The sequence below is a fragment of the Colobus angolensis genome, unplaced genomic scaffold (assembly GCF_000951035.1).
Source record: "Colobus angolensis palliatus isolate OR3802 unplaced genomic scaffold, Cang.pa_1.0 Scaffold254, whole genome shotgun sequence".
Classification (NCBI taxonomy): Eukaryota; Metazoa; Chordata; class Mammalia; order Primates; family Cercopithecidae; genus Colobus; species Colobus angolensis.
The window spans coordinates 2,120,493-2,136,346 of NW_012115755.1; the positions used below are offsets into that span (position 1 = coordinate 2,120,493).

The 15,854-nt window shown below is 47.6% G+C and overlaps 1 protein-coding gene across 2 annotated transcripts in view; it reads right to left on the minus strand.

Annotated features, from left to right (window-relative positions):
• The window catches only part of LMAN2 (lectin, mannose-binding 2), a 26,521-nt gene extending 20,504 nt beyond the window's left edge, over positions 1-6,017 (minus strand). For both annotated transcript variants that reach the window (XM_011946863.1, XM_011946864.1), the window contains exons 1-2: positions 5,585-6,017; positions 5,306-5,424 (exon numbers count right to left, since the gene is read on the minus strand). In XM_011946863.1, the coding sequence (XP_011802253.1) occupies positions 5,306-5,424; positions 5,585-5,780 (315 nt within the window). In that variant the 5' untranslated portion in view covers positions 5,781-6,017. The remainder of the gene's footprint in view (positions 1-5,305; positions 5,425-5,584) is intronic.
• Positions 6,018-15,854: the final 9,837 nt, after the last annotated feature.

Below are 15,854 nucleotides of genomic sequence, written 5' to 3' on the forward strand. Positions count from 1 at the left end.
TCCGCCCGCCTCGGCCTCCCAAAGTGCTGGGATTACAGGCGTGAGCCACCGCGCCCGGCCTAATTTTTGTATTTTTAGTAAAGACAGGGTTTCACCATGTTGGCCAGGAAGGTCTCAAACTCTTGACCTCAGGTAATCTGCCTGCTTTGGCCTCCCAAAGTGCTGGGATTACAGGCGTGAGCCACTGCACCTGGCCTACCCATGGCTTTAAAAATACCAGAAAAAAACCCATGGAGCCAGAGGTGACAGTTCACTGAATCGGAGTCACTTTAATGAGTTGCAATGTAAACTCCCCAAAGAAGGTGTGTGCTGACTTGATCAGAGGAGCAAAGGGAAACAATCTCAAAGTGAAAGGACCAGCTGGGATGCCTAAAAAGGCTTCGAGAATCACCACAAGAAAAACTCTTTGTTCCAACACATGGGATCTTTTCCAGATGAGAATCCACAAGCAGCTCACTGACCTGCACAGTCCTTCTGAGATTAAACGGACTCCTTCCATCAGTATTGAGCCCGGAATTGAGGTGGCAGTCACCATTACAGATATTTAAAGTCGACTATTTTAATAAATTGATTACTGGTTGTTTAAAAAAAAAAAAAAAAGCAAGCTTCTGTGTAGCTATACCAATAACAAAATGTAAAAAGGGGTTCTTAATGATAAAAGATTCCATTTACCTAGAGATATAATAAACCTAAGTGTTTGAATGCACCTAATTTGGCCTCAAAACATATAAAACAGAAACTGACAGAACTACAAAGATGCAGACAAATCCATACACAGAAATTTTGTAACACTTTTTTTTTTTTTTTTGAGATGGGGTTTTACTATGTTGCCTGGGCTGGTTTTGAACTCCTTGGCTCAAGCAATCCTCCTGCCTCAGCCTCCCCGGTATGTGGGACTTACAGGCACATGTCACCTTGCCCAGTCACACACAGAAAGTTTTAACAAAGTTCTCTTAGTAACTAATAAAAGCAAGCAGACAAAAATATGAGGAAGGCTATAGAAGATCTGAACTCAATCTTAACCCTGGCTGCACGGCAGACCCACCTGGGAAGCTAAAGAACCTAAATGGCACACTGTAGTCAACAACTAGAGAATCCACATTCACAAGCACAAACAGAACGCTTCCAAAAAACCTAACCATGATGCACTTCCATCAGCTATCTAACAATAATAGACAATTTTAAAAGATAACTAAAATAGACCCTATATATTTGAAAACTTTAAAAAAATATATCTCACATATACAAAAGGCAGCCCAGAAACCAAATTTCAAATGGTCTCTGGTGCCCAGGAGTTTTCTGCACCTGGGGACAACATCCTGAAGAAAGACCAGGCTGCTGAGAGGCTGACCTCAGAGCGGAAGGGCAACTGAGTGAGGGAGGTGGGAAAGGAAAACCCACACACCCATTCCCAGCATGTTCACAGGGAAGCTGGCTTCAGGAATGAGCACACGAGACAGTGGAGGACCTGGAAACTGACACCTCCAGGACTATGCAGGCCTTAGAAAGTCTCCATGACCCCAGATTAAAAGTGCAGATTAGCAGAGACATACTATGATACAGACAATAGAAGGTCTCTGGCCTCTGGAGGATCTTAAGCAGGCAAGGCACAGGCTGGAAATGATTCGGAAGCTGCTTCTGGGGACAAACATGACATGACCACAGTTCTTAACCCACAGCAAACTCACCTGGGGAGCTCAGAAAGATTAATGCCATGGTCCTACACCAGGCCAATTACATCAGAATCACCTGGCAATAAGAGGCTATTTTACAGTTAAGCAGTTTCCACATCTCTGCTTGCAATGAAACAGAATGCAGATGTAATCAACAGTCAGCTGAAAGATCATCCAAAGTTTTGATAAAAGATCACTGCATGACGTTGGGTTTATAAACCAAAGATCCAAGTATTCAGTGATGCTGCTCTACCAAAACTCCCTCTGTGCCAGGCACAGTGGTGGTGAGCACCCGTGTCCCAGATACTCAGAGGCTGAGGTGGGAAGACGGTTTGAGTCCAAGAGTTCAAGACAAGACTGGGCAAAATAGTAAGATCCTACCTCTAACAGAAATTTAAAATTTAAAAAATAACCCTATCTCCATCTACTACTTAAGAGAACACAGTTTTTCAGAATTCATGTATATAAAAACAAAAAGTAGAAGTGGTACTGACCTTGTCTGACAATAGTATTCATTCAGATGGGGGTGGGGGAGTGACATCCCACTAAGATCTCACGTGTCAAAAAATGTTTACTTTTGCATAATAATTATTCAAAACCTGTGTAATGCATTTACTTTTATCAAATGTGTACAGATAATTATAATAATCCCAAATAAAATATTAAAACTTAGTTTCACCCTCTCAATGAAATTAAAAAGTTTAAATCATATTTATTTCACTTGCAGAAGAATATGGTAGGCTAATGAATAACATTTTCAAGCATTAAATATATTGCATTAGGATAAAATTCTGTGTGGAATTTTATCCACACAGAATTCTGTTCAGTGGAAACTGTTCAGTGTTTCCACACAGAATTCTGTGTGGAAAATACAAGTTCAATTAAAAAACTGATGTACTGGCCAGGCACAGTGGCTCATACCTGTAATCCTAGCACTTTGGGAGGCCAAGGCAGGCAGATCACTTGAGGCCAGGAGTTCGAGACCAGCCTCGCAAACATGGCAAAACCTCATCTCTACTAAAAATACAAAAAATTAGCTGGACATGGCAGTGTGCGCCTGTAATCCCAGCTACTCAGGAGGTTGAGGCAGGAGAATTGCTTGAACCCGTGAGGTGGAGGTTGCAGTGAGCTGAGATCGCACCACTGCACTCCAGCCTGGGCAACAGAGCATGACTCTGTCTTAAAAAAAAAAAAAAAAAACCTCCACTAAAAATACAAACACTAGCTGGGCATGGTGGTGCACACATGTAATTCCAGCTACTCAGGGGGCTGAGGCAGAAGAATCACTTGAACCAGGGAGGCAGAGGTTGCAGTGAGCCAAGACTGCACCACTGCACTCCGGCCTGAATGACAGAACAAGACTCCCGTCTCAAAAAAAAAAAAAAAGTGGATATCAAATTGCAATATTTAGATTCCACTGAATGCTTAAAATACTGAACAGTTTCATTTTAAAATGTCAGTATTTAAAATATGCTGTCATCCTTTGCAAATATTTAAACCTAATGACAAACAATTTTTGATGCCACTTTTAAAAAGTTTGCTACAACAGAAAAAAAAGCGCTTAAAGACTACTGCCGCAGCCTCCGCACAAGACCCCCAAAAGGATAGGGCCTGAGCAGCCTCCCCAGGTCCTGTGCTGCAGCCACCAGGCACTTAAGAGTTCTAGTCACCTCTGAGCCACTCCTTCATCTAGACCACCCCACCCCTGCACCATAGCAGGAGCTATTTTATGGCTGCTCGGAAGACAGCAGGTGTTCAGGGAATGTTTGCCTGAGTGCAGGCCTCTCCCGGATGGAGTGAATGAAGGAGATAAAAAAGGGGAAAGTTGAGGAAGCATCTCTCCAGCTCATTAAAGGAAGAGGCAGTTCTTGGGAAACACTGAACAGAAATTTCTGATTTCCAAGCAATTTATTTCGGGAATTTACAGGAAGCACTCCAAATGTTTCAGGAATATCAGCAGAGTAAAACAGAAAAGTGGAGGAAGGCAAAACAATTGTATTCCAGACTGAAAATTTGATGAAAGCAAGTGCAGAAGCCTCTCAGTCCTGTGACATCTCAAGCCACTGATGATGCTAACCATCAGCTATCAACAACCAAAATTTAAGCCACTGTCTTAGATGTGTCTATTACTTGTGGCTAATCCTGATTTCTACAGTTCCGGTACTATTTGCACCTTGCTTCAAAATAATAATAATAATAATGCTATACTGAACTCATTTCCATGAAAAATATAAGGCTGCATTATCATTTCTTTAGAATACCTGAAAGCCCTAAGACAGAATAATGTGACAGAATGTGACTCGGGGGAGACAGGGTGGTTAATGAAGAAGTGTCTGCGTGGGTGGCACTTGAATTGAGACTTAACAGATGAGAAAGAACCAAGCAGGCATGAGGAGCCAGGAGGCAGTGTCCCAGACAGAGGGAATAACAGGTGCAAAGGTCCTGAGGCAAGAAGGCAGCCAGGGAGGCTGGAACAAAATTAACAGAGAGAACTGACTGGAGATGCACCAGCGGCCAGATTGTGCAGACATAATGCATGCTTACCCCTTCACAGGGGACTCCAGGCTCTGAGGATCAGAGTGAAAGCTGAAGAAAGTATTCCCAGATGCCACTAACAGCAGTGTGGAGGCTCGGAGCAGGAAGGAGAGGAGAAGCTGAGGGGACGGGCAGACCAGGCAACACAAAGACAGTGTGGGTTCCCAGAACTAAACAAGAAAGTCAACCAGCAGGGACCAGAGGGCACGGTGATGGAGAAAAATAGAACACTGGCCAACAGCTTAAGCCATGGGAAGGGTTGAGATCAGGCAAGCTGGGGCAGGAGCAGGTCCCGCTCCAAGCTGTAACCCAGCCCCAAATTCTTCTTCTTTCCCCTTTTTCTTCACCTTGACTGCCTCAGTGTGGAGTCTGTGTAGCAGCTGTCATTGGCCACTGCTCACATATTACATACTACATACTGTGGGGCAAAGGTCACAGGCACTAAAACTGCCCACAGGTCCAGTCTCTCCACGCTACTGATGACAAGACCCTCAACCAAGCACTGGAAAAGGGGTTCTAAGGGGTTCTTCCACTGTCCAGGTGAAGAGTCAAGTACATTGAGTGAACTGCTGGGCTGAGATCAGAGAAATCAGAGTTTAAATACTGTTTATGTCATTTGCTGTGTTATTTTTGTATAGTTATGAAAGCCATGTATTTCAAACAGCTTGTATGAAAATTAAATGCAATAAGGCATGGCAAGGTCAGTGCCTAACACACAGCAAAACACCCAATAAAGATCCAGTTCGCTCGGTTCTTCCCACTACTGAGGGGGTTCAAGTCAGAGAGCCTGACAGTTCCACTACTTTCTGGCTATGTAACTTTGGGTAAGACACTTTCAAACCTGAGTCTTAGCTTCTTAGTGGGTAAAATGGAGATAACATTACTCATCTCGCATGGCTTTTAAAGGAAGTGAGGAGGATGAAAATTGTCAAGCTCAGCTCCCGACACATGGTAAGTACACAACACCCATCGCCTCTCATTATTGGTGGGTGTGACCAAGATGAGGAAAAGGCCAGGGACGGAGGTGCAAACCTACAAACCAAGCTCGGGTCTCTGCTGTTTGGGAGGCAGAGCCTATCCTCTTGAGAACCACTCACCTGGTGGTTCCAGATAGAGCCCTCTTTGCTGCGTTCGTCAGGGGTCAGACGTACGTAATGGCTCGTGAGCATAGTACTGCCCTGGAAGTCCCAGAGGGGCATAGAGCTGGAACCGACCCCTGTGGGAAGAGACAGGTGCTAAGAGGCCACCCCAGGACTGACCTCGCCAGAGGCAGGAGACCCACAGAGGTGCTCTGCTCAGGAGAAACGGCACGCCTTCCCCCAGCCCTGTTCAGCCTCGCCCTCACCCTTCACTCATTCCCACCCCAAGGGCTTCACCTTGGTAGGGCTTAATGAGCGAATGCTCCCGCTTGAGATGTTCACTGTTGCCGTCAGTTATATCCGCAGTCACAGACCCCAGCAACAAAAGAAGAAAGAGAGGTGTAGTGGGGCCAGGGCCGGGGCCGGGAAGCCCAGGCCTTCCCAAGCACCGCCGGCCCCAGCCCCAACGGCAAATCCAGCCTTCCGCCGCCATTCTCCTCTCCTCTCGGCCACTTCCGCCCTAGAAGTTCCGCCTTCCGGGTGTCCCATCTAATGGCCTCCGGCCGGAAGCTCTTCAACTTTAGTGTCACCAGGGAGTCAAAAAGCAAAGCCCGCGCAGCAGAGGGGGCGGCAGCTGCATTGGTCGGGCAGCCTCTCATCCTGGCTGAGTGCAGTTCCATCTCCTTAGAGGCTCCAAGGCACAGGCCGGCCAGCCCCAGCAATGGGTTCTTACGAGCGACAAGAGCTGTAACCAGTCACGGAACAGCACGTTAGGCTTGCGAGCCAATGAAGAGCAGAGGGATGGTTGGAGCCGGCAGGAGCGCGAGGGCCGTTGGCGACTCGCGGCATGCTGGAATTTGTAGTTTTTATTGGTCGCTCTAATGGGCCAGATGCGGGAAGACTAGGATGTCCTGGGCTTCTGGCTGCAAGTTCAGTCTCTGGAATAACCTTTTCTAGTCCTGGAGAAAGGAGCTCTGAATTGAAGGCGGAGTCCTGAATTCCAGCTCTTGGCCTCCCTGGTGGCCCTGGGCAAGCCTTTAAGCAGTGCTTGCCGTCAGGCGCCCCAGCTTCGCGCCTTTGGACACTCAGAATTCCCAGTTATTTGAGGGCCTCCACTACCCTCAACTCCTCAGGCCTAGTCGGGTTGAAGCAAGAGGAACAGACACAGATCCTGGCCTGGGACCCCAGTGATCGCTGGATCATCCCTATGCAAAAGAGTGCAGTGCCCGGTACAGCAAGAAGCATCCGTGAAAGGCCCAGGAAAGCTGTGAATCAGAAGTCGAAAATGTCAGGCCTCTGAGCCCAAGCCAAGCCATCGCATCCCCTGTGACTTGCACGTATACGCCCAGATGGCCTGAAGTAACTGAAGAATCACAAAAGTGAAAATGCCCTGCCCCGCCTTAACTGATGACATTCCACCACAAAATAAGTGAAAATGGCCGGTCCTTGCCTTAAGCAATGACATTATCTTGTGCCTGGCTCATCCTGGCTCAAAAAGCTCCCCCACTGAGCACTTTGTGACTCCCACTTCTGCCCGCCAGAGAACAACCCCCCTTTGACCGGAATTTTCCTTTACCTACCCAAATCCTGTAAAACAGCCCCACACTTATCTCCCTTCGCTTTTTGGACTCAGCCCGCCTGCACCCAGGTGATTAAAAAGCTTTATTGCTCACACAAAGCCTGTTTGGTGGTCTCTTCACACGGACGCTCATGACATTTTGGTGCCATGACTCGGATCGGGGGACCCTCCCCCCTCTTGGGAGATCAATCCCCTGTCCTCCTGCTCTTTGCTCCGTGAGAAAGATGCACCTATGACCTTGGGTCCTCAGACCCACCAGCCCAAGGAACATCTCGCAAACATCTCACCAATATTAAATCGGTAAGCGGCCCTTTTTTACTCTGTTCTCCAACCTCTCTCACTATCTCTCAACCTCTTTCTCCTTTCAATCTTGACACCACCCTTCAATCTCTCCCTTCTCTTAATTTCAATTCCTTTCATTTTCTGGTAGAGACAAAGGAGACACGTTTTATCTGTGGACCCAAAATGCCGGTGCCGGTCACGGACTGGGGAAGGTAGCCTTCCCTTGGTGTTTAATCATTGCAGGGACGTCTCTCTGATTACTCACCCATGTTTCAGAGGTGTCTGACCACGCTGCAGGGACACCTGCCTTGGTCCTTCACCCTTAGCGGCAAGCCCCGCTTTTCTAGGGGAAGGGCAAGCACCCCGACCCCTTCTCTCCCTGTTTCTACCCTTTCTCTGCTTTTCTAGGGGAAAGGCAAGCACCCTGACCCCTTCTCTCCCTGTTTCTCCCCTTTCTCTGCTTTTCTAGGGGAAAGGCAAGCACCCTGACCCCTTCTCTCCCTGTTTCTCCCCTTTCTCTGCTTTTCTAGGGGAAGGGCAAGCACCCTGACCCCTTCTCTCCCTGTTTCTACCCCTTCTCTGCTTTTCTGGGGGAGAGGCAAGAACCCTGACCTCTTCTTTTTGTGCCCCAACCTCTTCTTTTTGCGCCCCAACCTTTTTGCACCCCGACCTCTTATTTTTGTGCCCCAACCCTTTATTTCCGCGTCCCGACCCCTTTCCCGCTTTTCTGGAGGGCAAGAACCCCTGAACTCCTTCTCTCCGTATTGCTACTCTTTCTTTTCTCTGGGCTTGCCTCCTTCACTATGGGCAACATTCCACCCTCCATTCCTCCTTCTCCCTTAGCCTGTGTTCTCAAGAACTTAAAACCTCTTCGACTCACACCTGACCTAAAACCTAAATGCCTTATTTTCTTCTACGATGCCGCTTAACCCCAATACAAACTCGACAGTAGTTCCAAATAGCCAGAAAACAGCACTTTCGATTTTTCCATCCTACAAGATTTAAATAATTCTTGTCGTAAAATGGGCAGACGGTCTGAGGTGCCTGACGTCCAGGCATTCTTTTACACATCGGTCCCTCCCTAGTCTCTGTTCCCAATGCCACTCGTCCCAAATCCTCCTTCTTTCCTTCCTGCCTGTCCCCTCAGTCCCAACCCCAAGCGTCGCTGAGTCTTCCTAATCATCCTTTTCTACAGACCCATCTGACCTCTGCCCTCCTCGCCAGGCCAAGCTAGGTCCCAATTCTTCCTCAGCCTCCGCTCCCCCACCCCATAATCCTTTTATCACCTCCCCTCCACACACCTGGTCTGGCTTACAGTTTTGTTCCACGACTAGCCCTCCCCCACCTGCCCAGCAATTTCCTCTTAAAAAAGTGGCTAGAGCTAAATAAAAGTATAGTCAAGGTTAATGTTCCTTTTTCTTTATCCAACCCCTCCTAAATCAGTTAGCGTTTAGGCTCTTTTTCATCAAATATAGAAAACTTAGCCCAGTTCCTGGCCTGTTTAGCAGCAACCCTGAGACGCTTTTCAGCCCTAGACCCTGAAAGGTCAGAAGGCCGTCTTATTCTTAATATGCATTTTATTTTGGCCAGGCGCGGTGGCTCAAGCCTGTAATCCCAGCACTTTGGGAGGCCGAGACAGGCGGATCACGAGGTGCAGAGATCGAGACCATCCTGGCTAATTCGTTGAAACCCCGTCTCTACTAAGAAAAACACAAAAAACTAGCCGGGCGAGGTGGTGGGCTCCTGTAGTCCCAGCTACTGTAGTCCCAGCTACTCAGGAGGCTGAGGCAGGAGAATGGCGTGAACCCGGGAGGCGGAGCTTGCAGTGAGCTGAGATCCCGCCACTGCACTCCAGCCTGGGCGACAGAGCGAGACTCTGCCTCAAAAAAAAAAAAAAAAAAACCGAAAAATATGCATTTTATTTTATTACCCAATCTGCTCCCCACATTAAATAAAGCTTCAAAAATTAAATTCTGGCCCTCAAACCCCACAACAGGACTTAATGAACCTCGCCTTCAAGGTGTACAGTAATAGAGTAGAGGCAGCCAAGTAGCAACTTATTTCTGAGTTGCAATTCCTTGCCTCCACTGTGAGACAAACCCCAGCCACATCTCCAGCACACAACTCCAAACACCTGGGCCGCAGCTGCCAGGGGTTCCTCCAGAACCTCCTCCCCCAGGAGCTTGCTACAAGTGCTGGAAATCTGGCCACTGGGCCAAGGAATGCCCACAGCCCGGGATTCCTCCTAAGCCATGTCCCATCTGTGCGGGACCCCGCTGGAAATCGGACTGTCCAACTCGCCCAGCAGGCACTCCCAGAGCCCTGGAGCTCTGGCCCAAGGCTCTCTGACTGACTTCTTCCCACACCTTCTCGGCTTAGCAGCTGAAGATTGACGCTGCCCCATCGCCTCAGAAGCTTCCTGGACCATCACAGACGCTTTGGGTAACTCTTACAGTGGAGGGTAAGTCCGTCCCCTTCTTAATCAATACAGAGACTACCCACTCCACATTACCTTCTTTTCAAGGGCCTGTTTCCCTTGCCTTCATAACTGTTGTGGGTATGGACGGCCAGGCTTCTAAACCTCTGAAAACTCCCCAACTCTGGTGCCAACTTGGACAACACTCTTTTATGCATTCCTTTTTAGTTATCCCCACCTGCCCAGTTCCCTTATTAGGCCAAGACATTTTAACTAAATTATCTGCTTACCTGACTATTCCTAGGCTACAGCCATACCTCATTGCTGCCTTTTCCCCCAGTTCAAAGCCTCCTTCACATCCTCCCCTAGTATTCCCCCACCTTAACCCACATCATGCACTCCTTACCATCTCATTAAAACCTAATCACACTTACCCCACTCAACGCCAATATCCCATCCCGCAGCACACTTTAAAAGGATTAAAGCCTGTTATCACTCGCCTGCTACAGCATGGCCTTTTAAAGCCTGTAAACTACCCTTGCAGTTCCCCCATTTTACTGTCCTAAAACCAGACAAGGCTTACAGGTTAATTCAAGATCCGCACCTTATCAACCAAATTGTCTATCCACCCCGTAGTGCCAAATCCATATACTCTCCTGTTCTCAATACCTCCCTCCACAACCCAGTATTCTGTTCTGGATCTCAAACATACTTTCTTTACTATTCCTTTACACCCTTCATCCCAGCCTCTCTTCGCTTTCACTTGGACTGACCCTGACACCCATCAGACTCAGCAAATTACCTAGGCTGTACTGCTGCAAGGCTTCACAGACAGCCCCCATTACTTCAGTCAAGCCCAAATTTCTTCCTCATCTGTTACCTATCTCGGCAGAATTCTCATAAGTACACACTGACTCTCCCTCCTGAGCGTTTCTAGCTAATCTCCCAAACCCCAGTCCCTTCTACAAAACAACAACTCCTTTCCTTCCTAGGCATGGTTAGTGCAGACAGAATTTTTACACAAGAGCCAGGACTGCGTCCTGTAGCCTTTCTGTCCAAACGACCTTACTGTTTTAGCCTAGCCCTCATGTCTACGCACAGCGGCTACCACTGCTTTAATACTGTTAGAGGCCCTAAAAATCACAAACTATGCTCAACTCTCTACAGTTCTCATAACTTCCAAAATCTATTTTCTTCCATCGCTCGGGACAATGCTTATGCTGATAAGTTAGCTAAAAAAGCAGCTAGTGTTCCAACTTCTATCCCTCACCACAGTTTTCCTCCTTCACATCGGCCACTCCCACCTCCCCTGCTAAAACTTCCACCTATCAATCTCTTCCCACACAAGGCAAATGGTTCTTAGACCAAGGAAAATATCTCCTCCCAGCCTCACAGGCCCATTCTATTCTGTCGTCATTTCATAACCTCTTCCATGTAGGTTACAAACCACTGGCCTATCTCTTAGAACCTCTCATTTCCTTTCCATCCTAGAAATCTGTCCTCAAGGAGATCACTTCTCAGTGTTCCATCTACTATTCTACTGCCCCTCAGGGATTGTGCAGGCCCCCTCCCTTCCCTACACATCAAGCTTGGGGATTTGCCCCTGACCAGGATGGGCAAATTGGCTTTACTCACATGTCAGAAAACTAAAATACCTCTTGGTCTAGGTAGACACTTTCACTGGATAAATAGAGGCCTTTCCCACAGAGTCTGAGAAGGCCACCACGGTCATTTCTTCTCTTCTGTCAGACATAATTTCTCGGTTTGGCCTTCCTAACTCCATACAGTCTGATAACGTACCAGCCTTTATTAGTCAAATCACCCAAGCAGTTTCTCAGGCTCTCAGTATTCAGTGAAACCTTTATATCCCGTACCGTCCTCAATCTTCAGGAAAGGTAGACGGACTAATGGTCTTTTAAAAACACACCTCACCAAGCTCAGTCACCAACTTAAAAAGGACTAGACAATACTTTTACCACTTTACCTTCTCAGAATTCAGGCCTGTCCTCGGACTGCTATAGGTTCCAGCCCATTTGAGCTCCTGTGTGGACACTCCTTTTTATTAAGTCCCAGTCTCATTCCAGACACCAGACCAACTTGGACTGCACCCCAAAAAACTTGTCATCCCTACTAACTTCTCTCTAGTCATACTCCTATTCACCGTTCTCAACTACTCATAAATGCCCTGCTCGTGTTTACGCTGCTAGTTTACACTGTGTCTCCAAGCCATCACAGCTGATATCTCCTAGTGCTACCCCAAAACGCCACTCTAAATTCCCTCTTAAAGTAAATAAATAATCTTTGCTAGCAAGGCTATGCTGAGCCTCCTTAAGAACTCTCTAATTAGATGTCCTAGGTCCTCCCAATTCTTAGTCCTTTAATACCTGTTTTCTCTCCTTCTCTTATTCAGACCTTGTGTCTTCCATTTAGTTTTTCAATTCATACAAAACCGCATCCAGGCCGTCACCAATTATTCTATGTGACAAATGCTCCTTCTAACAACCCCACAATATCGCCTCTTACCACAAGATCTCCCTTCAGCTTAATCTCTCCCACTCTAGGTTCCCACGCCACCCCTAATCCTGCTTGAAGCAGCCCTGAGAAACATTGCCCATTATCTCTCCATACCGCCCCCCAAAAATTTTCACCGCCCCAACACTTCAACACTATTTTGTTTCATTTTTCTTATTAATATAAGAAGGCAGGCCTCCAGAGAACAACCCCCCTTTGACTGGAATTTTCCTTTACCTACCCAAATCCTATAAAATGGCCCCACACTTATCTCCCTTCGCTGACTCTCTTTTTGGACTCAGCCCGCCGTCACCCAGGTGATTAAAAAGCTTTATTGCTCACACAAAGCCTGTCTGGTGGTCTCTTCAGACGGACGCGCATGACAGAAAACTGGTGGCCTGCAGCAGAATAGAGCTCCGTTTTACTTGCTAATATTCTAATAAATGACTTAACTACCAATATTTTAAAGTCAGAATATAGAGGCTGGGCGCGGTGGTTCATGCCTGCAATCCCAGCACTTTGGGAGGCTGAGGCCAGTGGATCATGAGGTCAGGAGAACGAGACCATCCTGGCTAACATGGTGAAACCCTGTCTCTACTAAAAAATACAAAAAATTAGCCGGGCATGGTGGCAGGTGTCTGTAGTCCCAGCTACTCGGGAGGCTGAGGCAGGAGAATTGCTTGAACCCGGAAGGCAGAGGTTGCAGTGAGCACAGATCGCGCCACTGCATTCTAGCCTGGGTGACAGAGCAAGACTCCATCTCTACAAAAAAAAAAAAAGGTAGAAGAAGAAAGGAAATCCAGACTTCTGGTTTTTTACCCCCCCAAAAAAAGAAGCAAAAGATCTAGGCCCACATTCCCACAACACAGCAATAGGCTGGAGCTAAATGGGACTGCCCCTCCACCAATGCCTTCCTCTTCTAAGCTGGTCCTCACCTGGCCACTCATTCACAGCACTTGCCTGGCCCCTCTAGACATCTGAATCAATGACCCCTGTTATAGATCACAGGGAGGGATGTTCATTGCTTGTTCCTTTTAGAAACTGCCCTCTTGAATGAATGAACTTATTCAGGATTGAGTGCTGAATCTTTTCTTGGTCATATATTTTTAATTCACTTTTTTATTATTAAAGTCACACATTCCGGTCAGGCGCGGTGATTCACACCTGTAATCCCAGTACTTTGGGAGGCCGAAGTAGGCGGATCACTTGAGGCTAGGAGTTCGAGACCAGCCTGGCCAACATAGCGAAACCCCGTCTCTACAAAAAATTAGCTGGGTATGGTGGTGCACGCTTGTAATCCCAGCTACTCAGGAGGCTGAGGCACAAGCATCACTTGAAACCGGGAGGTGGAAGTTGCAGTGAGCCAAGATCTTGCCACTGCACTCCAGCCTGGGTGACAGAGTGAGACTCTGTCTCAAAGAGGGGAAAAAATCACACATTCTTGTGATGTGTATGGAGAGAGAGAGAGAACAGACATACAAGACACAACAAGCCAGGCGTGGTGGCTCATGCCTGTAATCCTAGCACTTTGGGAGGCCAAGGCAGGTGGATCACTTGAGGTCAGGAGTTCGAGACTACCCTGGCCAACATGGTGAAACCCTGTCTCTACTAAAAATACAAAACATTAGCCGGCCATGGTGGCGGGCACCTATAATCCCAGCTACTCAGGAGGCTGAGGCAGGAGAATCCCTCGAACCCAGGAGGCAAAGGTTGCAGTGAGCCAAAATCACGCCACTGCACTCCAGCCTGGGCAACAAGAGTGAAACTGTCTCAAAAAAAAAAAAAAAACGCAACAAAAGTCTTCTGCCACTCCCCTCCCAAGGTGTGTCCCCTTCCAGAGATTTATCTGTACCCATACAGACAAAAACATGCACGTTCCATGAGGCCTCCATGGGGGCTGGGATTTTTGTCAGCTGTAGTCACTACTGAATCCCTGGCATCTAGAATAGTGCTTGTCACATAGGAGGTGATTAATAAGTAATTGGTGAAAGAATGAATATTTGTTCTGGAACCTGGAATTGGGTCACGAAGAATGAACAGGAGTTTTCCAGGAAAGGTAAAGCCATTCTCAGCAGAGAGGAGAGGAGCTGCAATCTAGGGAGGGATGTGTGAGAGCAGATGAAATACAAGCAGTTTGGAATGGCTGAGAAGTCGGAGTTGGGGGCTGGGCAGGAGCTGAAGCCAAAACTCAAAGGGCCTTCAATTCCCAACTAAGGAACGTGGCCTTTTCCCAGAACTCAATGGGAAATTTCTAAGCATAGGAGTGACCAATGTGGATTCCTCTAGCTATGGTGAGGAGAAGAGATTGGAGTGGGGATAATAGGGAGACTGAATTCATCATGATCAGGGGAGAGAAGGTGAGGCCTAAGCCAAGGAGTTCTCCACAGAGAAGAAGGATCAGAAGTCCCAGCCAGAGACTAAATCGGGAACTGATGCCCTGTGGGCAGCCAGGAAGGGAGAAGTTGAGGATGGTGCTCTGTGGGTGGAGGTACTCCACCACTCTCATGGCATGGAGAAGACTAGATCAGGGCTAAGAGATGGGAAGAGCCAGGGTTAGCTGTGGTGAAGCTGTGGTCAGAGCTGGAACTGGCATCCTTGGTGGAGAGGTGGGAAGAGGTATCTCTGCAGGAGATTATGAACTTCAAAGGGGGTCCCAGACAGAGCCTGTGACTGGTCCTTTGGCAGGAAGAAGATGAGCTATTGGCATCTGTGGTGGCCAAAGCCCAGCTCCAGGCACCCCAAGCACACTCACAGCTTAGCAGATCTCTAAGAGGATGTATAGCCTTGGGCAACTCACTTCTCTCTGAGCCTCAGTTTCCTGATCTGTGAAATGGGAATAATAAGTGTCACTCCCAAAGTGGTTGTGAGGACTTAGACTGTAAAGCCACCTAGGAAACCACCCAGATCCATGGCGCAGCAGACAGGAAGTCTTCACCCACATCACACACCCTACAAACCCCATAGGCACACTGAAATAGTCACATACCTTATTAAGACCACCATTGGCAATGGTCCAGGCCCAAAAGCAACTCCCACCCTAACCCCTTTCACACGTCAAATCTGACTGAATCTCTCTACCTGTGTGACCTGAACAAGGTGTCCAGAGAGAGGTGAGTCAGGGCTGGGAGAAGAAGTTTATTAACTAAGGCAGTGCTAGCTGCTATAACAAATAGGCCTGACCTGAAAAATTTTTTGGTGATTTTTTTTTTTTTAACTATTTTTACAAGGTTTGTGCATCTGTCAGGAGGCTCAAAAAATTTTGCTTCCTGCTTACATAACGGTCTGAAGCTGGTTTCCGAGTTGATGGGTGGCTTGCCTTTAGGCACTGATACACAGACCCTGCTTTTTCCTTCTTGTGGTTCCAGAATCCCCTGGGCCTCCTCATCTTCTCTATCCATCCAGCTGAAGGAGAAAGAGAGAGGGTGGAGGGCACACACTTACATCTTCAAAGCCTTGGCTCAAAAATGACACGTCATCCCACTCATTTTCAATTGGTGGGAAGTAGTCACATGGCCACATCTGACTGCAAGGGAACTTGGGATAGTAAAGTTAGCCATATGCCAAGGAAAAAAGGACATGAATTTGTGGTGGAGAGCTATTCAGTTTCTGCCACTGAAGAGTTCAGGTCACAACCCTAGAAGGGGCAGTGGGGCAGAGGGTAGAATAGGGAGAAGTGGGTATCACCTTGTTCCGACAGAAAGACTAGCTGAGGCTGGGCATGATGGCTCACACCTGTAATCCTAGCACATTGGGAGGCTGAGGTGGGTGGATTGCTTGAG